Below are 23,534 nucleotides of genomic sequence, written 5' to 3'. Positions count from 1 at the left end.
AGAAATAGGTTGAAGCAGTGATTCTTAATCTTACTAATTCGACTCTTTAATACATTTCCTCATGTTGTGGTGTGGACCCCCCCCCCCCCCCATAAAGTTACTCTTGTTGCTACTTCAAAACTGTAATTTTGCTTCTGTTATGAATCATAATATAAATATCTGTGTTTTCTATTGGTCTCAGGAAATTCCTGCGAAGGGGTCATTTACCCACCCCCCCCCAGGGGTCATGGCCTACATGTGGAGAAACATTGGGTTAGAGGAAAGGAATCAAGAGCACATACTTACTTGTCTGATGTCTTATGTAGAAATGGAAGGCACAGTATTTTAAAGTATCAATCATTGCCCCTCACAAACCTGAGTTCTTAAAAGGAAATAATTGTTTCACATATTTCATGGTGTGGAATTGGTGACAATTAAGTTTTGTTGAAAGAATATAATTGTAAAAGGACATTCCATTAAAAATAGGGATTTATGGACTGGGGAGATGGCTTAGTGATAAAAGTGTTTTCTGCAAGTGTGAGGACCTGAGTTTGAACCCTCATAAAAGCTGAACACAGGGCACAAGTGTCTAATCCTAACATTTCTACAGAGGGCTGAGAGCTGAGAAACGGAGATGAAATTCCCAGGAGCTGACAGGCCAGCCAGTCTGGCCTACATAGCAGAAAGACAATGAAGAGACTTTGTCCTCAGCAAGGTAGAAAGTAGAGATCAAGACCAGAGGTTGTCCTCTGACCACTGCTGTATGGTATGTGAATGCCCCTATTCACACACAATTAAAATAATAGAAATAGAAATTTGATACTGTTCTAGTTACTTTCCTGTTGCTGAGATAAAACACCATGATGCTTTTAGAAGGAAATATTTATTTGGGGCTTACAGTTTCTAGAGGGATGGGAGTTCATCAGCATTGTTGGTGGGGAGCGAGGCAGTGAGTAGGCAGGCCTAAGAGAGAGGTCAAGTCTTGATCCATTAGCAGGAGGCAGAGAAAGCTAATTGGGGGTGGTTTGGGCTTTTGAAACCTCAAAGCCCATCCTCTGTGATACATTTTCTTCAACAAGTCCACACCTCCCTCTCTGTCTGAAACAGTTGTGCCAACTGGTGGCCAAGTATTCAAACATGTGAGTCTATGGGAACCATTCTCATTCAGTCACCACATAAAGAGTTACCAGTAAAGAGCTCCCTTAATGTACAAACATGGATGGATTAATTAAAAATTTAATTATATGATGCGTTTCAGGATTATTTATATCTCTTTAAGAGAAGGTTGCAAATTATAGAGTTAAATAGGAGAAACAGCTAGCATACCTTATAATTTTAAAAATATTTTACTTCATTAAGCAGGTCAGTTACGGTGACCTCATGGAGGAGGTGAGCATCCTTGATTCTGGGGTGGAAAGATTGTATCTGAGACAGGCAGCTGATAAGCTGGCCTGGAAACAAGGCCTGTTGGCGTGCTCTGTAGAGACTGGTGGCTTTCTTCTTTCCAGCTGTGTTCCGGTGGGTATTTGATCAGTGGTGGTAAGCTGACCCAATCCCTCTTCTCTTCCGTGCTGTGAAGATGGGACGCAATGCCTTTCACCTCAGTTTGCCAAGGCGCTTGTTAAGACCGGAAGCGCTCTCTCCCGCCTGCATCCCTTTGCTTTCTTCTTTAGCATTTCTCCTGCCACGCTGGGCTTCTTTGTGCTCCTCCATCATACCTGACCTGTGGGCTCAGCATCTAAAGTCGCTGTCCCTGCTAATTGGGGTTCTTCCCCTCAGGTGGCATTATCTCTTTCAAATCTTGATGTAGATACAACCTTCCTACTGAGTCCTTTCTCGGCTGTCTTGCCCTCCTGCTTCCTTACCTTCCCCACATTAATACTGAACAGGTAACTTCTGCTTGTTTATTCTGTTGTCCAAGGATGAGGCATTGTCTGAGTGTTGCTCACTGTGCTAATTCAGTGTTTGGCACAGAACATGGCTCAGTGGGTATTTGTTAAATGAAAGAGTGCAAGAAGGAAATTTAGTTGATTAAACAAACTGTTGATACTGAGTACTTGTTTTTAATCGAGGAGTTGAACATTTAAAGTCCATTAAAACAGGAACACACATTTGTGAAAAAAGTGGAATACCTCACTCGGGATTTTTATTTAGTCTAGTTCCTTTTAGGAATTTAAATAAAATCTAACTGTCTTGGAAAAAATAGTCTGTTTATAGACCATACATTTATTTAATACAATAATTTGTTGTTGACAAATACAGATTACCACCTCAGATTTAATGTAATTTTTTCAGATATTTTTCTTAAACCTTCCTCTGAACATGGCAGTGTGGGGTGGGTAGTGATTAATGTCCTAACAACTTAAAAAAAACCTAAATGAAGTGTTTTTATTTTTATATTTCAGAATGCTGTTCTAATTCTTTTAAAGATAAATTGTGATTTATTCAATGATTGTGTGAAATAATACGTGAGAAAGTCTTGATCAGCTTTTACTTAATTTTTTTTTTTTTTTGTAGATTTGAGTCATGCTGATGAAGTATGGAGTCCTTTGCTAACTTCACCCAGATCAGAGAAAAGCTGCTTCACTAAAGACGCATAAAGAAAACAATGACCAGAGGAGCCCTGCAGACGCCAACTGTGCAGCTTGGATCTTCTGTTCTCAGCCCAGCAGGACTAATGACTTACACGTTAAAGAACATGATCTATTCATCATATATTTTTAGCAGTTAATTTTTATCAGTGTGTCCAACTTATAAAATTTAAATGTTATCAAACCTGGAAGGCCTTGTTTAAAATAGGTTGCTTTTTTTAGCTCTCAGAAATTCACCATTTACTTTGTTTTTACATATGAAAGTCCTCAGAAATGTAGCCCATCAGGAACAATATGGGCTTGGAAGCATACAGTCTTATTGTGGATTGCCGTGGAATTCAGTGGACAGCGCAACATCACCCATTTTCTTGTCCAGAATACCACATCAACACACTACTTTAATGCAAAAGAAGTGGCTTGAAAATGGCCTGGGTGAAATTTTTACGGAAGCCTAGTGGTAACCTTGGCAAAGCCTATCCAGCTGGAAGCTTGCTGTCCCTGGCCCCTACTGTAGGCCTGTTAAATGAGCCAGGACAGAACAGCTGCTTTCTTAACAGTGCTGTACAGGTGAGACCATTAGATCCTTGTTTCAGCCTTTACTGCGCTTTAAGGGACTCTTATTTAATGATTCTTTTAACTCCTCATTGACTGGACTGACTTCTCTGTTGTGTGTAGGGTTGGTTGTATGAACCTCTTTATATGTGCATGAGCATATAGGTTTCTGTGTGTGTGATACATGAAGTCAAAGTTAGTTCCTCACCTGCTTTCCACCTTTTTTTTGAGGCATGGTCTCTCACTGAACATGCAGCTCATCCATTCTGCTTGGCTGAATTGGCTGAGCTCCAGGGAAATGCCTGACTCTCCTCCTTCCCCACCACTGGGCTTACACACTTTACCATTGCTGGTTTCTACATGGTCCATCTGAATCAGGTCATCAGACATGCATGAGCAGTGTTTTACCAGCTAAGCCTTCTGCTTACTCTTTGAATACGTTCATGTCACTTTTAATGGTGCAGAAGATATTCTTGCTAAACATTTTGGTTTTTATGATAACTAGAAGTGATATTTTCCCATAAAATGATACATTGCTCTGGTATAAAGAACATTTTTATTCAAAATGCTTAATAAATTAAGAATATTTTAAAGTAAACACTTTTTGCTTTAATTAGCTAACACACTCTTCTGCATGTTCTTTTAAAAAATAAGTATAGAACCCAGTCTACAGGATAAAAACAAATGAGCTAGGTTGAAATAAGAATGCAAATTTGGGGGGGTACCCTCTCAGGTAAGGGGGAGGGCAGATGGGGGGAAAGAACTCTGGGAGGGAGGATCAGGAACAGGGTAACATTTGGGATATAAATAAAATAATTAATATAAAATGAATGCAAATTTATTTTATTTCACCTCACAGTGACCCTTAAATTGTTTCTTGAATTATAATTTGAGTGTCACTGTTTTAGATTAATTGAAGATTATATCATCAATCTCGCACCATTTTGAAATTATTTCAATAAATGTGTACATAAACATCCCTTTCTATTCTTAATAGCCTTCTGTGAAATATGCTTTGCTCTTTTAGCAGTTCTGTGTGTTTTCTTCTGAACACTAATGTTAGACAGAGCTCTATCATTTGTTCAATGATTCTCACATCTGTGACGTGCCACGTACCCCAGCATCTACACGCTTGTTCTCGGTTATTCTCCACCTGGACCAGATCTCCCCCTGAACGTTCTTTATTCCCCCAGGAAAGGGAGCCAGAAGCATTAGGAAAACACTGACTTAGTTCACTTTGGACCTACAGAAGTGTTCCATCTGGCTCAGAGTCTACTGCTGTTAAGAGAAAAGACAGTCCTTAGAGAATGGCAGTGGATATCAGGAAACTCAAGCACCAGATATTTGAAGTGCTTTGATTGGATTCAACTGTCAATTTAGGTCTTTTCCTGTTTTCTACTTTTACTTTTTTTTCCCTTTAGTTCCCACAGTTTGTGTGTGTGTGTGTGTGTGTGTGTGTGTGTGTGTGTATGAGGTTTAGGGGGACAAAACATGTTATAACAACAAATCGCAAGTATGGAAATGTTCACAGTCAAGAAAGTAAAAATATTCCATATACATATATTCTAAAATACATATATTTTAAATGGACATGTCATAAAGACTTTTTCTATATAATACTTGTTTATGGTACGTCCCGCTACATTAAATAGTACCACCTTCAATGGTAACAACTTTTTCTTCTGTTTGAAGGACCTTTACCTTCTTTATAATCCTGGCCTGTTAGTAATATATTCTACCTTTTGCATGTTTGAAAGAAAATCCATTTCACTCCTGTGTTTGAAAGATTAAAGAATTAAAGGTGGGTGTGGAAGTGCATGCCTTTAATCCCAGTTCTTGGGAGGTTGAGGCAGGAGGATCAGAACTTCCAAGATCAGTCTTAGGCACATCCCAAATGGGGAAGATGACCTTCCAGGCCTCCTGATGGCTGTCCTTCCATTGTTTCTAATGAAACTATGATTCATCTTCGCTTTTCTGTTTGCCATACATCCTTTCCTTTGGCCACTCTTAAGGTTTTTTCCTAAGTGTTGTTCATGGTTGAGTTTGTTGGATCTCTTGAAGCTGTCAACTTGACATTTTTCCTTCCTGTCCCTCCTTTGGAGGACTCTAGTTATGTACATGGTTGTTCCTAGTGGCATGTGGTCTTCACTTTCTTAGTCTTTTTTCCTCTGTGTCATTCTCTGTGGATTCTGTTTCTCTGTCCTGAAGTTAGTTCTTTACTTTCCAATGTCTAATCTGCTGTTTGTCATATTTTTCATACTGGGCATAGTGGTGCACATCTTTAATCCCAGTACTTGGGAGGCAAAGGCAGGTGGATCTCTGACTTCAAGGCTATACTGGTCTACAAACTACGTTCCAGGAGAGTCAGGGCAACACATAGAAATCCTGTTTGGGAAAACAAACAGCAAACATATATTTTTTTATCTTAGACATTCTGATTTTCATTAGTAAATATTTTCTATGTGTCTTCATGTGTTCAGTCTTAACCTCTTGTCTCTGAATTGCTTTCCTGTGCTTATCTACTGATTTGCTCTTTATACAGAATTTGAGTGTTCTCTCCCCCACCAGCCCCTTTTTTTTCTTTTGGTTTAATGGTCACTAATTTTTATTGGATGTCATAGAAATTTTACCTTGTGAGGTTATAGATATTTTCAGGATTCCTAAAGATAATCTTAAACTTTATTCTGGGTTAATTTAGTTGGAAACAGTTTGATTATTTTGGTGTTTTGGTTTCTTGGGCAGGGATAGTTTTATTCATTCCTTTTTTAAAAGATTTATTTGTTTATTTTATGTATATGAATATACTGTAGCTGTCTTCAGACACACCAGAAAAGGGCATCGGATCCCATTACAGATGGTTATGAGCCACCATGTGGTTGCTGGAATTAAACTCAGGACCTCTGGAAGAGCAGGCAGTGCTCTTAACCACTCAGCTATCTCTCCAGCCCAGTTTTATTTATTCTTAAGGTTAATTTCTTTTCAGATACTTCTTTTCTTCAGCCAGTGCTCTATGAACCTAAGTTTTCCACCTAGACTATTGAGAATAGGTCTCATCCTGGTTCTCCCTGAGCTCTGAGCATATTTCTTCTAGTTCATTTGAGTTCCTTTCCCTGGCCCACGATGAAGTCCTGCTTGTGCTTCCCTGGCACACGTGGAGGGAGCCTGGTGACCCTGGTGGGGCTCTACATGCTCTGCCCTACTTGCTCAAGAAGCCTCCAGGGTTCTGATGGTGAAAACCAGTTCTCAAAAAAAAAAAAAAAAAAAAAAAAAAAAAAACAGTTCTCATCAGATTAAAAAGCTACTATTCGAGTAGACTTCCTGTCAGAAAATGTCTTGTTAATAATCAGTTTCATGATTATTTTAAAGCTTGCTCAGAAATAATTGAGGACTCCATCTTATAAGGCCATACCAATTTCAAATGCAGCTATTGAAAAGGTATGGACCCAGTGAAAGGCAGAGAATGAATTTATACACTGTCTCATTTCTTATCATTTCAGGATTTTTTATAGTGTTTTAAAATGAGGAATATGATCAAGTTAATATTCCTTGGGGGAGACATGATTATATGCACTAATTTGGGGGGGTGTTTAAACTGTATATAACGATGTAAAAAACTGCATATCTTTTAGGATTTATATTAAATAACTACATGCAATAAATTAAAAAAGGAGTATATATTGCTAAAAACTAATTAGTTCAGCAATTAACTGAGACTTATTTTGTAACAGGTGCTAGAATATAACTATTGAAATAGCATAAGGATGGATTATAATTAGCATAATTTTGTAGGATTTTTAAGGTTTTTATGCTATTGTATTGAATAATGTACAGAAAATAATATTTTTTAAATTTTCATATGTATACAGTGTATTCTTATACCCATCCCCCACTACCTCCGTCCGGTTTGTCTGGGACTCCCCAGCTCGTATCCATTCCTGTTTTGTGGCTTGGTGGTGGTAGTGGTTATCATCATCATCATCCTCTTCCTCTCCTCCTTGAACCAAACAGTACTGATGTATGTATGCACATGGACTGAAGCCCATGTCACAGTAGAGGCCACACCCCCACCCCCAAAGTGACTCAGCAGCCATTAGTCATCAGTAGCTCCTTTGCTGGGGGTTAGGGCTCCTATAGTACCTTTCCCATTCGTGCTTGATTTTTTGCTGGCCTAATCTTGTACAGATTCTTTGCAGATAACCATAGGGACTGTGAGATGGCATTCACAAAAAACATGTAGCATTCCGAAGTCTGCATTTCAGAGTTCTCTTCATCTGGCAGCTTAGTGTTTACACCTGGTCATTGGTCAGATGCTCTCTGCATTAACTGTTACCCACAACAAAAAGAAACTTCTCTGACCAGAGTTGAGAGCAACACAAATCCATTGGTATAAACTTAGATATTAGAAGTTAACTTGACAAAGTAACGATTTGAGTTTTCCCTACCCCTAGCTCCTAATATATCCCAAGTCATGGCCTTTTGACAAGTTTACAAAATCAGAAATGAAATGAAGCAGACAGCTTGCTCCCATAGCTGTCACGCCACTGTGGCATAAGTACACTAAATGTGGCAGGCAGGTCAATGTTGTAATTCACGGGGTCCTTTAAGACCACCGACGATGTCTTCTCTCCTCCATTAGCCTGCATGACGCCTTCCAGCACTGTGAACACTAGCCAGTGGCAGAGGGTTGCCCGGCCCGGCAGCTTGATTTCTCTGTGTCGTGCACTGGAAGTGACTGTAGGATCTTATCTAGTTATGGTGAGCAAGCAAATGCAATGGTAGCCCATGTGTTTTGAGGTGCCTCTAGGGAGGCGCGTGGTAGGGAGATATCCATCCACGCCTGGCACTGAGATTGCCACTGAGAAAACTCTGCTGGCCCACCCATGGAGAGCACTTCTGTTCAATCTCCTTTTAAAAATAAATTTAAAAATTGAAAGACATTACCGACTTTATCAACAGATTCTTGAGGGTTTCCTGTTTACTAAATGATTTAAATTTTCAGGTGCCAAGGAAGCATGCACTTAAAATACCATGTTTGGCGTGTTGGGTGCTGGTACATTCTTTAAGTTAGAAGCAATGTTCTATTTAATAGCCGACATTTGCTGAGTAGTTACTGTGTATTAGATCCTTGCCTGCTTATTGTGGATGCCATTTTGATTAACCTTTGCACCTCCTGGTGATGGATGCTACACTGACTGTCAGTTCAAGAACTGCTCAACAGACGAACCAGAACCCAAGCCATCTGTCTTCAAAGCTGTGTTGTTAGACATTTTCCTATCATTAATCTTCGTTGTCTTTGTTGAGTTCTTTGAAATAAATTTCAATCTTGTATTTTTATGATTTGCTGTGACAATATATAAGAAGTTAGTGTTACCAAGTACTTTATAAAACATTTTGTTTTTAACATCTTATTTTTAGATGAGAGAATTTAGATATTTTAAGTGGGTTCTTCTAAGTTATATTATTTGAAGAAATTACTAAAAAGATACAGGGGATCTTTTATTAAAATATTTTTCAAGATTTATTTATTAGATATGAATACATTGTCGCTGTCTTCAGACATACTGAAAGAGGGCATCAGATCCCATTACAGATGGTTGTGAGCCACCATGTGGTTGCTGGGATTTGAACTCAGGACCTCTGGAAGAGCAGTCAGTGCTCTTAACCACTGAGCCATCTCTCCAGCCCAGATACAGGGAATCTTGGTAAACTTGCTTATACACTATTTATGTGTCAGGCCCTGCAGTACACGCTTTGCCTTTTGTATCTTCCCCAAAACTGTGGGAAATGTAATAATATTATTCCACTGTGTAGAATGAAATGGGTTTTAGGTACTGGACTAATTTATTTCAACTGTTAAAGTTTTTTGAAGTTTGACTTTGTCTCTTTATAGCAAATGTCCAAGGCGTAATTGCAGCAGATACATTCAGGTCGTTGCTTGGCCACTCTGTTCTATCACCACAGAGTCTCCGTTTAGTGTGCCTGACCACACACATGCTGGCCACACGTCCTTGCTAAGACACACTGACCACTCTTTAGTACACCCTAGCTTTAAAGTCTAATTGTATTTCCCTCCTAGGTGTCCGGTATTTCCAAGTATTATAATCTTTTCCTCTTTCATGTCTCTGCCAAATACTCCATGTAGTAGCCCATATTTCCTGTCTGTGTGCAAATACTTAACTGAAAGCTTCGAGGGTTTTTTTGTGCTCTATTCCCATCGTGGCTTTTCATGTGAATCAATAGGAATTTCCTCTATGCAGTGTTGTGCTTCCTGTTTCTAGTGATTATGTACAGGAGATGAAAGAGGTCACTTACTATCTTACTGCTTTTAAAATGTCCAAATATGCTTTTTTGTCAGACTGTGAACAATCTCAATACTGCTTTTCATTCAAATGGTTTTTTTTTTTTTTTTAGGTTTTATGGCAATTAGATATATTCCGAAGAAGCTTGAGAGTTCTGACTGGACATATATGTCAGGGAGATGCCTGTATATTTTGTGCATTGAAGGTAACTGTTCAGTAATTACTATTCTTTCTCCAAAACTCCTAAAAGTAGGAGTTTTTAATCTCCTATTTTTATGTTAGATAATTAAAATTTATTTTTAAGTACTTTTTTATATTCTGTTGAGAATATTCTTCATTGTTTTGTAATTATTATTTATTTTAATGACTGTGTTCTTAGCTACTACTGAGTTCTAGGTCCTGCTCTCATTATTGGGTTAATGCTGTAAGCATTATTTGTAACAATCTCTGTTCTTCCTACCACTGGGATGTGGAAGCAAGTAAATTTCAAGTTCAAGACTGCCCTGAGCTACACAGTGAGATTCTGTTAACATAAACAACAACAAAATCCTGTTCTCCTGGAGCTAGGTCCTTTTGTAGCATAGGAAGCAATGTGTAAGCTGCATGTAGAGTATGTTAGGTGCTAAAAATAATGTGAATGGCCAAGGAGGAAATATTAGCCAGGGAAAACTAGGAAGTATTAAGGAGCGAGAAAAACCTCACCAAAAGGTTCACAATTGACTCAAGACCTCAAAAAGGTGATTGAGTTTCACTAAACTGCCTTGTGGGAGAACCTTCCAGGTAGACAGAGAAACAACTTCAAAATGTTGTTTAGTGAATACCAAAAAAGTCTGGGCACCAGAAGCATTTTGAACAAGAGAGTGGTAGAGCTGGGCCTCAGAGGTAAGGGGAGTTCTGTTGGCTTCAAAGTAGGTCTGTCCCAGAGGAGGGAAGGATGGCTTAGTGTTTGCTGTGCAAGCATGAGGACTCAAATTTGTTCTGGGAATTAAAGGTGGGAAGGGTGCACTTGGCTGTAGTGTGTTTCCCTCGGTCATTCTCCATGTTGTGTTTTGAGCAGGTCTCTAGCTGAATGTGGACCTCCATGAGAAGTCAGGCTAGCCAGCTTGTTAACTTGATACAGAATTTTAGGACTAGGCTGTTCTTGATTTATTTCTGCATATGGGTTTACTGTTTATGTTGTGGTGAAATTATTTATGTGTCTGTAAAGTTGTTTGCTTTCGACCTACTGATATATTTTTGATTTCTAGACAATATTTGCACAATTTCAACACAGTCGAGAAAAAGCACTTCCGTCAGATAACATAAGGCATGCTCTTGCAGAGAGCTTCAAAGATGAGCAGAGATTTCAGCTTGGCCTCATGGACGATGCTGCCGAGTGCTTTGTAAGTGTCTCTGACAAACCGTAAGAACTCAGGAGAATAGTTTCAATTCCTTGTGTGATACAAATTTGAAAACAAATAAAAATATAAATGAAAAAATGTCAGAATGGGTCAGTGTCTCTCTATATTTTATTCATCCTTCAAAGACCAGTTTGTGTTGCCCAAAGTATTTGGGATGTGTTGTTCCACTGGAGAGTAGATTACTTACCAGAAGCTACACTTTTGGAGGAAACTGTCTCTTCCTCTCCCAGCAGCTGACTGTTGCCAAATCTGTATGGCTAAGGGTGGAATTTTATGCACATCTCCCCTTTCTGTGCTGAGATTTGATCTAGCTTCAGTTTGCACAGGATTTGAGTATGCTATCAAAACCTCTGAGTTCGTATGTGCAACTCTTCTGCTGTGTCTAAAAGGCAATGATTTCTTGTAGTTATCCACTATTTGTGGGTCTTAACAGTCTTGACACCCTATCAGTGATCCATGAGTCTTAGATGTGGGCATATGATATCTATATATGGAGTGTGTCTCTCTCTCTCTCTCTCTCTCTCTCTCTCTCTCGCTCTCTCGCTCTCTCGATCTCTCGCTCTCTCGCTCTCGCTCTCTGTGACACACACACACACACACACACACACACACACACACACACACACATTCATTAGCTTAATTGGTATGCTCCAGGCCAATGAGAGCCATTGTCTGAAATGATGTTGCCAGTGTTCCTAAGTTTGACACTTTTTTTTTTACTTAATATGAGAATGCTGGGAATGTAAGAAATTCAGTTTCTGATACTGAATTCTACATATCATCCATTGTAATTGGTATTGAAAATAATGCTTTAAAGTTTGTTCATGGATTTTTTTTTAAAGCTAGCATTGCAAAAGGTAAATTCTTGAACATTTGCAGTGATTAGAAAGGAGAATTGAAAAACTAGCAGTTATGACATTTCTGTATTTACACTTTGGAAAATGTTCAGTTAAAAATAATTACATATTAAGGTGTTCTCTGCAAGATCAGAAACTTATTTCACTTGTGGTTTTTTTTTAATTTTTTTGATTAGGAAAATATACTGGCAAGAATTCATTTTCACCTGGCGCCAAACAGGGATGCAGACATGTGCACCTCTAAATCGTGTGTGACTCATCAGAAGTTTGCCATGACTCTGTATGAACAGGTGAAATGCCGTAGTTATTTGTTTAGATGCTAGACCTCTGTTTCGCGATGAGAGATTAAGCGTATGTCTTTAACTGCAGTGTGTGTGCCGCAGCTGTGGAGCGTCCTCAGACCCTCTGCCCTTCACAGAATTCGTGCGGTACATTTCTACAACAGCCCTGTGGTAAGACCTCTCCAAGAACATTTAACGAAGAAGCCAGGAGCACATCTAAACACGTTGAGCCTTTATTCTGTAAAATTGTAGCATAGGATGGAGTTTCCTTTCTGACACTATTGAACATGCTTTAATAAGAGAGCCCAGGAGTTAGCTTTCTCAGCTAAAAGCTTAGAATTTAGCTTAATATAGGTTACCTGGAGTGCTTGACTAATGTTTCAAATTTAGGTTTGGAATACTTGCATATATGTAATGTAGCATGTTTTTTGTGGAACCTAAGGCTAATATGGAATTTATTTGTTTATATAGCATGCATATAATCTAACACTAATTTGATGACGTATATGTAGTGAGCCTACACTTAGGTGGAGCCATCACATAAACTTAGGGTTAGAGTTTACCATTCGTAACATGATATGATATGATATGATAACCCTCAAATTTCAGATTTTAGATCATTTCAGACTAAATGCATTATATAATGCAATGTACAGGATTTATATCTTATATTTATAGCAGACCTCTGGAACTGGGAAAATGACTTAAAATGAGAAACTCATTGGTAAATGAACTGTGCAAGATGTCGTCATCTTTACTATGATGCTCCCTTTGTATTGGCCTTTTTCTACCATTGTCTCCTTTATAGTGATAAAAGCTAGGGTAAGGTGAGAAAAAAGAGAAACATGCATATAACCTTAGTTTATTGTATGTGAGACCTCAACAGTCACCTTAAAAGTTTGGCATGCTTACTGCCTGCCTATCTGCCGGCTCCTTCCCTCTCCCTCTCTGTGAAACAGCTGGATAAGAGGCAAACTCTGTCGTAGATCTTATGCTACATTTGTTAATCAAAGTTACTTCAAGTCCTTTATCAATTTTATGAGGTTAATTTGGTAAATCTCTACCTCCTAGGTGGATGGATTAAGACGGAAACCCAGGTCTGATTACAGAATTTATCATTACTCGGATACTATCAGTTTGTAAAATTATCATGTGTTCTTTGAATGTTTATCAGACTGAGTGCTTTCTAGTGTACTTGTACAGTATGTTAGAGGATCTAGAGTAGAAAGTAGTGATGGCGTGTGACCTGTAACAGCTTCCTTTGAAAATGCCTACACAGGTGTTTTAATTGCATGCTATTTTACAATGTGAGGGGTAGTCCCCAGTAATGTAGGAAAATGTCTGTCCCAGCTCAGAAAAGCCATTAGTATTCACAAAACAAGCAAAAGGCACTTAGGCAGATTTGCTGGTGGAGTCTGCCATCTTCTAGCTGAAACGCTTAACTCCACCTCTGGCAACTTTAGGCCAAGGAAAGATACTTTTCTACAATTTGTGTTTGCTCAAGTAGAATTTAAATTCAAACTTCTTGTCAATTAATAGAATAAATAAAACTTTATATTAGAATTACTTCCACATAGAACCTTTACCCTCATCCAGGAAGTACTAAACAAAAGTATAGCTGACAAGGTGACACTTATCTGTAATCCTAAGTGTTTGGGGCCTGCGGGAGAATTTCAATAAGTTTAGGCCATTGTGAGCTTAAATAGAAGGATGATATCTCAAAAAGTAAATAAATAAGTAAATAGAAAGGGTACTCGAATATGGTGCTATATTTGTCTTAATTCTTCATATATCGTCCATATTTAGTAATTTTTCACTATATGGTTACGTTTTCAGATAGAAAAGTAATGCACACCTATGAGAATATATTAATGCTCAATTTTTCAAGTGAAATTGATTGATACACTTGTTGTAAGTTCATAGGCTAGGCTAGATTAAAATTCCTACTGTTTTTGTTTTTTTTCAGCAATGAAGTTGAAAGAATGATGGAAAGGCATGAACGATTTAAACCAGAGATGTTCGCAGACTTGCTGCAAGCTGCAAATACAGCAGATGACTACCGGAAGTGCCCTGTGAGTGTAGTCGGAGAGCATTAGTGTGCTTCTATGTTGATAAACTTGACACTCGGCATTCAGAATTGTCATGTAAATACTAATTGGACATGTATAAAATGTATCGTTATTTAATGATATTGGAGATGACTTTACATCACATAAGCTATTTATCTTAGTGCTGTTATTGTGAAAATTCTTTAACTTATGCTCACACCTGTAGTCCTCGCTACTTGGGAGATTAGGGCAAGATCATTTGAGGCCACAGATCTGTGACAAGCCTGGGCAACATAGAAGAACCACCATAAAGACAAAAACTTATTAGCTTTGCAAAATTGTTCATTTTTTCAAAAATTGTTTTATATTTATGTATTTGTAAGTATACCCAAGTGTACATGGTGGCCACAGGTCAGAAGAGGGCATTCAGTCCTTAGGGACTGGAGTTACAGATAATTGTAAGCCACCATGTGGGTGGGAAGGATTTAACTTGGGTCCTCTAAGAGCAGCAAGTGTTCTTAAACACTGAGCTAACTCTCCGGGCAACCCCACTCCCTTTTTTTATGAGACAGTCTTATTCCTGGGCAGCCTGAACTCACTGAGTAGACCAGGCTGGCTCAAACTCACAGAGATCTGCCCACCTCACTTTACTAAAAAATGTAAAGTATCATGTGTTGGTTGAAGTCTGTCAGAGGTCTGAAAAGTGTCCCATGACTGCAGAGGACTCATGTTACTCTCACTGTTGCTCTGAGTAATTGTGACAAATGGTTTTTTTTATTGTATAATATTATAAACAACTTCAGTGATTTTTTTTTTTAAACAGTCTAATGCCATACAGCCTGACAAACACCACAACCAGCTGTTAACAACCTTCTGGGTTTTTTTTTTTTCTGCTTTTTGTTGTTGTGTTCAGGATGAGTATTTGTTTTAACACATCTAAAAGTAGCAAGTGAGTTAAAATTAAGGTCTTGCTTAATCAGTAAAGACAAACAGCTGATCATAAGCCAATTTCCAATAAACTGAAAAACCAAATTTCAGATACACTTTTTTAATTGTCTAAGGTATATATAGTAACTAATTATTTAAAAACTTGCCTTTTGTGTTTGTTCTTCTGTAGAGTAACTGTGGCCAAAAAATAAAAATCCGCCGTGTTTTAATGAATTGCCCAGAGATTGTTACAATTGGATTAGTCTGGGACTCTGAGCACTCGGACTTGACTGAAGATGTTGTTCGAAGTCTAGCCACGCATCTCTACCTTCCTGGGGTATCACAGTTGCTTTCATTCAAATGTTATATATCATGATGGTCTTAGTTTTATTCATCAACCTAAATCTTTTAAAGGAAATATTGATATCCAGATGTGCTTTGATGAAGATAATTTTGCCTAATCAGACTAAGTGGAATACCTTTCTCCATAGACTAGAAATGACTTCCAATCATAAACTAACACATCTCATGCCCTCTCACCCTAGAGTGATGATTGGTGACAATGTTAGTTACCATAAATACTAATCTAGAAAGGGTTTAAGGTTTAAAATCAATCTGTGTATTGATCTCCCTGATACATGTGTGCTTTTTAAAATTGATCCTTTCTAAATTTACTTTGTTATTGTTACAATTAAAAAGAATTATACTTTAAGTGATATTTTAATGTTTCTTCAAATGTGCTATCTAATCAAGAATATATAATTCATCTTACATTTGGAGTATAAGTAAAGTGTCAATTTTGTGTTGCTAGAGAAACTTACTGCACTAATACATGGTGAATCCAATTTGTGGAGCTTAGAGGTTCTGTAGACTAAAAGTGCTCTGTGACAGTTCTGTATCAGTGGCACCTTCAGTAATAATGTTGGATCAAAGCCAGTCTGTAGGTGAAATATTTTCATATAATTTAGATGCATGATTCGTAGTTTAAAGAGACAATAGTAAATATACATTAATATTTTTAAATAGCTTTTTTACAGGGTTACTGATGAAAATGCCGTAGACAGTGAACTGCACCTTGTTGGTATGATCTGTTACACCAGCCGACACTACTGTGCCTTTGCGTTTCACACCAAGAGCTCCAAGTGGGTGTTTTTTGATGATGCACTTGTGAAGGAGGTAAGACCTGTGCTGACTGCAGTAACCATTGGGACTTCCACACGACAGACGTACATAACAATATATACGGTACTGGCATAATTGTTAGAGTAATGGATTAAAGGATAAGCTACCTATTGCAATTTTTTAAATTTTAGTTTATTTTAAAACTTAAGTTTTAATCTAGTCCAGTTTTAGAGTAATGAGTTTGGGGGTAGGGATAGAATGAGGCACTGTTTTTCCAGTTTTGTGTATATAATAAGGAATTGGGTATATGTTCTTTTGATAAATTATTTGTTTGCTTTTTGAAACAGTGTCTCACATTATAAACCATTCTAACCTAGAATTAATATGTAGCTAAAATAGCCTTAAACTCACAGCAGTCCTCCTATCTCAGCATCTTATGTGTGGAATTGTAGGTGTAACACATTGTACCTGGCTTATTAAAAATTATCTGTTATTTGTTTGATATGTATGCTGTAGTGTGCCTGTGCGTGTCTGTACATACATATGTATGTGTGTGTGTGTGTGTGTGTGTGCGCACACGCGCGCGCGAGTGTGCGCATGTGCGGCTCACCCTGCAGGGGAAGTCAGGACAGTTTACATGAACTGATGCTCTCCTCCCACCATGAAGGTTTCCTGATGAGAACTGGGTTGTCAGCTTGTCACGGGTGCTTTTGCCCAGCAGTTCACTGCTGACTCGGTGCTTGTCTTTGAATAAACTGTGGCTGGACTCTAGAATTCTTCCTTACCTAGTAGATGCCCAAGGATCTGAGGTTTTAAAAACGAGTTCTAAAACAGATTTAGACCTGAGAAAGTTGAAAGCAATTGATCTTGTGAGCACTTCTCAAAGTTCACTAGCTTTGGAAATTTTATTAATAAACTGTTAAACTGGTTTTAAAATTAGAAATCCACAGGTTTTACAAGCACGTGGTATGGAACTTTATGTACTTTCTTCATAACACATAACAAAGGCCATTTGTCAACTCTGATTGTTTTCATAGACATTTCTTAGATAGCATTCACTGAACATCTTTTAGGCCATAAAAAATGAATACTGATAAATTGGGGTCATCAAAATTTAATAAAACTTTTGCCCTTTAGTAAGACGTTCTTAGAATAAAATGACAAGCTGGAGGCTGGAAGAGAGTATTTGTCTGACATATGTAATAGAGCCAGTATCCAGAATGCATGTCTTAGGTTGACTTGTTTTTAGTATAGGGGATTGAAGCTTACAGCGCTATATATCCTAAGCAAGTGGTCTCTGCCACTGAACTTTAGCCCCAGCTCTGTATTCAAAATATTAAAATATAAAATTTTACAGCTCTACAATAACAAGATGACCAATTTTTCTTTAACAAATGAATAAGACTTTGCTAAAGTATACAAATGTTTTCTGTTACATTCTATTTATCCTCAGCTGTTGAGAAATACACAGAGTTCATGGCGGGATCCCAGTACTTACTCAGTATATTGACTAAACTCAAAAAGAATTACTAAAACCATAATTAGCAAGGATAATGAAACTGAGGAATTGAGCAGCCACTTGAGAAAACAGCCTGTGTTTGTTTTTAATTTGAGGGAGGGAGGAAGGGAGGGAGGGAGGGAGAGAGAGAGAGAGAGAGAGAGAGAGAGAGAGAGAGAGAGAGAGAGAGAGAGAGTGTGTGTGTGTGTGTGTGTGTGTGTGTGTGTGTGTGTGTGTGTGTGTGTATACAGGAGGGAAGGTTTTAGAGCAAGGATTCTGTAATGTACTTTGAAATGTAAATTAATTCAGTTTCTGCCTATTAATATTACAGACGTCAGGAATGGTTTATGTTTCTTTACTGTGATTTTGCTTTTAAAGATCGGAACCAGATGGAAAGATGTGGTCTCCAAGTGCATCCGATGCCACTTACAGCCACTTTTGCTGTTTTATGCAAACCCAGATGGTACAGCAGTCTCTACTGAGGACGCACTCAAGCAGGTTGTCCACTGGTCACATTACAAATCTGTTGAAGAAAATATGGGTAATTCCTTTTAAAAAGTAATTTTTGATATTTTTCATTTATTACAATTAGCTACTGAATGTAAGAGGAATGTGGAGAATATTTTAAAATTGAGTTTTAGCCAATTGAAATCCAGGATAATTTTACTATGTTTTGTTGATCTTTTCAAAGAAACCTTTCCCTCCCAGTAGCCTCAGAAGGCTGTTAGGAATTCCTCAGTATGGTCAATGTGGTGCACCCAGAGCACAGAAGAAGCTATAGGGAACTCTTTCTGTCAGTGAATTCTGAGATGGTAAATGTTTAGTAACCAGAAAAGTCTGAAGCAGCAAAACACAGCGAATAAAGCCCTGAGTGACGTCACCCCTAGGATATTAACTTATTTTGTCTGGGGTATTAAAAATGTCTGAACAATGACTTAAATATCTTTTCTTCTAATGAGAAAGAAAGAAATAATGTGTTTTTAACTGTCTTTTCAAGGATGTGAAAAGCCTATCATTTATAAACCAGATAATTTGAAGGAAAATGGATTTGGTGGTCAGATAAAGCAGAAAGAAAATCACAAATTTCAAGGTGATAACATTTCCTCCTTTAATCGGAGCCAAGTGCAGACAAGTGGAAGGAGAGCACCAGGTATGTTTTTACTCTGTCCGGTGTGCAGGGTGTGTGAACAGCTGAGCAACCTGTAACTCCTGGTGAGAACTGAACAGAAAGGCTAAACTGCCTTCCTCTGCCTGTGAAGAGACAAGGCTAGGTAGATTTGTGTCTTTTTGTGAATGTGTTTCTCAGTTAGGATTCCACTGACCTGTTTGAGATTGTCTGTGCAGTGGAACAAGACAGCATGAGTTCACACGAGTTTTGTAAACTTCGGCCAGCTTTTCATTATTCTAGGCTTTATATCTTACACGAGTTGGATATAGTTACGGTGCCCACCTTGGAGACCTCCATAAGTCAGAATACTTAGAGCACAGCAGTTCCCATCCTTTTTCTTACACATGCGTTAGGGACTGTAGAAAACATTTAAAGAAAGCGTGGGTCTCCAGTGTCAAGAAAAATCATGCTGAACATTAATTAAGCATAAAATGAGCTCATATGTTCTTTGTTTTTTGACATTTGTCTGTGTGTGTGTGTGTGTGTGTGTGTGTCTGTGTGTGTGTGTGTGTGTGTCTGTGTGTGTGTGTGTGTGTGTGTCTGTCTGTCTGTCTGTGTCTATGTGAAGGTGAAAGGACAACTTGGGACTTGATTTTTTTCTTTCTATTATATGAGTCCAGGGAGTGTATTCAGGTCGGCAGCTTAGCAACAAGTGCCCTCCCCCTGAGCCATTTCAGTGGGCCGTGGCTGTTTATTTTTATTGGATTTTTTATTTACATTTCAAATGTTATCCCCTTTCCCGGTTTCCCCTCTGGAAACCCCCATCCCATCCCCCCTCCCCCTGCTTCTATGGTCCATGCTGTTTTAAGTCTAGATTTTTTTTTTTTTAGTTCAAGGTTTATTTTTGTTGAACAACTTGAAAAATAATGTATATCATTATAAGGATGTTTTTTTTTTCTTTTACAGTTAAGTTAAGCCATGATCAAAGAGAAAAGATAAAAGACATTTCCAGAGAATGTGCTCTGAAAGCCATGGAACAGAAAAATGCACTTTCTTCTCAACGAAAAGAGTTAGAAAAGGGACAGAGGAAAGACACAGGCCGGCACAGAGGTAAGTTATGCACTTAGAGCATGAAAATCCTATTTAAAAATGGAGTTTCCTGGTATACTATGTATATTTATATACTACATTTTAGATGTTTACATGTTTTCAGTATTTCTTGAATGCCACTTTATTAAATATGAACGTGAAATTTTTTTCCAGCTCTTACTTAATTGTAATTTTAAGATATAGCTCAGTTACTGTTCTGTTGCTAGGAAGAGACACCATTACCAGGGTTACTCTTGTCTAATAAAGGAACAGGATTTGCTTGTAGTTTCAGCAGGAAGCAGCAGGCGTGGTGCTGGAGCAGTAGATGAGAGCTTTATGTCCTGATCCAGAGGCAGCAGCAAGACAGAAACTGAGCCTGGTGGGGACATCACAGTGACACATCTCCTCCAACAAGGACACACCTCCTAATCCTTCTCAGACTGTTCTACTAACTGGGGACCAAGCATTCAAACACATGAGCCTATGGGGGCTGTTCTCAGAAAACAGTCCCAACGTACTAGTGTTTATGTTTTCATTTCTATGGTATTTACAAATGCCACTCACTCATACAGTACCGTAAACTAAGAAGGAAGGCCAGGGGTAAGAGTTCTTGGTAGAACTCCTGCCCACAAGCATGCTCAGGCTTTGTAGTTGATCCTCAGGGCTGAAAACAAAGAGGAGAGTTACAGAAGGTTTCCCACTGCCCATACTTGTTTGTTATTAATGTGGTAACTTTGAGTGCATTGTAAATGTAACCTTTTTGGATTTTATGGTCTTTTCATGGATATAACAGCTTTTCCGCTGTGTTTTAAATGCTGAGCTCAGAGGTTTGGTACAGTGATGTCCTGTCATGTACACCCTTGTGTATATTTTGGGGTGTGGGTATGACATGACATTGCTGAGATGGACACTGCTTCAGGGTATATCTGTATCTGGTTTGGACAGATGCCCTCAGTTGTCTTCTGGAAGACTGACAGCACCTTGCAACCCAAGGGACAGTGTGTCTGGTTCTTGAACGTAATTTGAAAATCTTCACCAACATGGGAAATATATTTATGATTGTTGTTAATTATAAGTGAGCCAAATGCTTAATTCTTTTACCAAAAACAAACAAACCCTTTTATGATCTACTTTCTAGGTCTTTTTAAAGCCCAGTTAATTTTATAAATATTTCTCATTTGTAAATAAATGATAAGGCATTGTTTTTGTTTAGTTGGGTAGACTTTGATACAAGATCTTACTATGTAGCCCATGCCGGCTTCAAACTCATAATCTTCTTGCTTCACTGTTTTAGCCTCCCAGGCACTGATAGAAAAGGCGTGCACCACCACACCTAACTTCACCCAATGCACTGTAATCCTAAATCAGTTTGCAATGTGTTTGGATTATTATTTCACGTGTCTTATGTTATTTCTTTAAAGATGTGGTTGATGAAGACCTGTCGTCTTTCAAGTCTGCTTCACCTCCTGCTTCAGATGGCTTTAGACAACAAGGGAACCCCCATCTGTACCACAGCCAAGGCAAAGGACCTTGTAAACATGACCGAGCTGCCTCTGAGAGCTCCTCCTCAGGAAAAGTGATGAGTTCAAGCAGATCCCAGAATCCTCTTGTTCCTGGAGAGAAGACAACAGGCAAAGCTAAGAGTGACAGTGGCACTGGTTATGATACAGACAGCAGCCAAGATTCAAGGGACAAAGGAGGCAGCTACGGTAGTAGGACCAAAAGCCGCCACCGAGGCTGGAAACCCATGAGAGAAACATTAAATGTCGATAGTGTTTTTAGTGAAAGTGAGAAAAGGCAGCATAGTCCAAGGCGGAAGTCAGATATTGGGAACAGACCTAAGTGTAGCAAGGACCAGAGTTGTAATAACTGGCCAAAAGCAAACCCAAAGCGAAAAGGCTTAATGACCATATATGAAGATGAAATGAAACAAGAGGCAGGAAGCAGAAGTTCCCATGAAACTAATGGGAAAGGAGCAGAGAAAAACACAGGCGCTGCCGAGAGCAGAGGTCCTGGAAGCAGCTGGCAGATGCAGAGGACAGAGTCTGGGTATGAGAGCAGCGATCATGTCAGTAATGGATCTGCTAGCTTGGACTCTCCTGGTATTGATGGAAGTGGGGCAGTCATGGATGTCGGTGGTGGTAAAGCCTTCAGGTAATACACAGTCAACAGTTTCTCCCTCACTGATCATATGTCTGTGTGTGGGGGGATATACCATGTTTGTGGGGGTGCCTGTGGAGGCCTGAGGAAGTCAGTGGGCCCCTTGGAGCTGGAGTTACAGACTGTTTGTGACCTTCATACAGGTGCTGGAAACCGAATTCTGGTCCTCTGGAAGAGCAAGAAGTGCTTTTAACTGCTGGGCCATCTCTCCAGACCCTTCTTATTCTTTTTAAAAATGTTTTTTTCTGCTTTGAAATTTTTTTATTACAGATTTTTATTTATTTTATGTATCTGAGTACACTGTAGCTGTCTTCAGACACACCAGAAGAGGGCATCGGATCCCATTACAGATGGTTGTGAGCCACCATGTGGTTGCTGGGAATTGAACTCAGAAGCTCTGGAAGTCAGTGCTCTTAACCACTGAGCCATCTCTCCAGCCCTGAACTTAGGCAAATGGCTTAGGCTTTCTTAAACAGCATTCATTTGCTCATGCTAGGTGAGCAGTCTACCTCCAAGCCTCATCCTCCGTGGTCACTGCCCATTTTCGCTAATTATTTGAAGTAATTTTATAGATTTGGGTTCAATGAATTATTAGGAAAACTTCAGCTTATTTGAGATTTCATATTTTCAACTTAAATAGTTATTTCCTAACTCCAAAATAATGACTGTGGTTTTAGGAAACTTGAAAACCACAGAAGTACAGCCATTATTTTTATTATTATCAATTTGATTTTTAAAAATAAGTTTATTTGTTTATTTTGTGTGTGGGTGTTTGGCTTGTGTCTCTGGCACCACATCTGCCCATGGCCTTCTGGAGCCAGAAGAGGGATGGACCCTGTGAGTGACAGACAATTGTGAGCTGCCATGCGATTGCTCGGAATTGAACTCAGGTCCTCTGAAAGAACAATCAGTACTCTTCACCACTAAGTTGTCTCTCCAGTCCTCAACTATTAATTTTTTACAATAGGCTTTAAAGTGTTGACTTAAATTGGTATCTTAGTTTTAAGTTGATTGTTGAATTCTTCCATATATACATGTGTGTATATATATACGTATATATATGATATAAATTATCATCTCTGACACTTGTATCTCAAAATTGAGGTTATTTCTGTTATTACAAACCATTTCCATGGAAGGAAATATAAAAAATTCAATCAGACAAGTTTGTGATCAGTTAATTAATTCTGAATACACATTTTTATTACTGATGTTAGCAACAGTGCATTTGGATTTCTCTGTCATCTCTCAAGCACGCTTGTTCTCAGTGTAATACCGATTTCTTTTTTTTTTTTTTTCTTCCGGAGCTAAGGACCGAACCCAGGGCCTTGCGCTCTACCACTGAGCTAAATCCCCAACCCCAATAACCGATTCCTTAATATCACTCTTACGACTTTCTTCTGTTTTTAATTTCTCAAAAGCATACCCAATTTTACCTAGTGCTTGACAACATTGATTCATTTTGAAAAATCAGATTTAGAAGAATCAGTTGTTTATACTCTATTAAAATGATTGATTCCATAAAGAATTAAAGGAGATTTTTTTCCTAGTGTTATAAATTTCATGATGCTTCTTGAAATGTACTAGTACACACAATAGAACAGGACTTTGTAAAGACATAAA

General features: G+C 38.5%; 1 protein-coding gene across 3 annotated transcripts in view; it reads left to right on the top strand.

Annotated features, from left to right (window-relative positions):
- Positions 1–23,534, top strand: part of Usp53 (ubiquitin specific peptidase 53) — a 61,583-nt gene that overhangs the window by 12,207 nt on the left and 25,842 nt on the right. For all 3 annotated transcript variants that reach the window (XM_087620499.1, XM_087620502.1, NM_001389268.1), the window contains 12 exon segments: positions 2,497–3,137; positions 9,534–9,626; positions 10,669–10,803; positions 11,855–11,968; positions 12,048–12,130; positions 13,926–14,031; positions 15,125–15,271; positions 15,961–16,110; positions 17,933–18,095; positions 18,552–18,704; positions 19,629–19,772; positions 21,173–21,905. In XM_087620499.1, coding sequence (XP_087476625.1) covers positions 2,994–3,137; positions 9,534–9,626; positions 10,669–10,803; positions 11,855–11,968; positions 12,048–12,130; positions 13,926–14,031; positions 15,125–15,271; positions 15,961–16,110; positions 17,933–18,095; positions 18,552–18,704; positions 19,629–19,772; positions 21,173–21,905 — 2,165 coding nt within the window. In that variant the 5' untranslated portion in view covers positions 2,497–2,993.

The sequence above is a fragment of the Rattus norvegicus genome, chromosome 2 (assembly GCF_021556685.1).
Source record: "Rattus norvegicus strain SHRSP/BbbUtx chromosome 2, alternate assembly SHRSP_T2T, whole genome shotgun sequence".
Classification (NCBI taxonomy): Eukaryota; Metazoa; Chordata; class Mammalia; order Rodentia; family Muridae; genus Rattus; species Rattus norvegicus.
The sequence above is the reverse complement of the archived record's forward strand: the minus strand, read 5'-3'. Positions and strand labels throughout refer to the sequence as shown.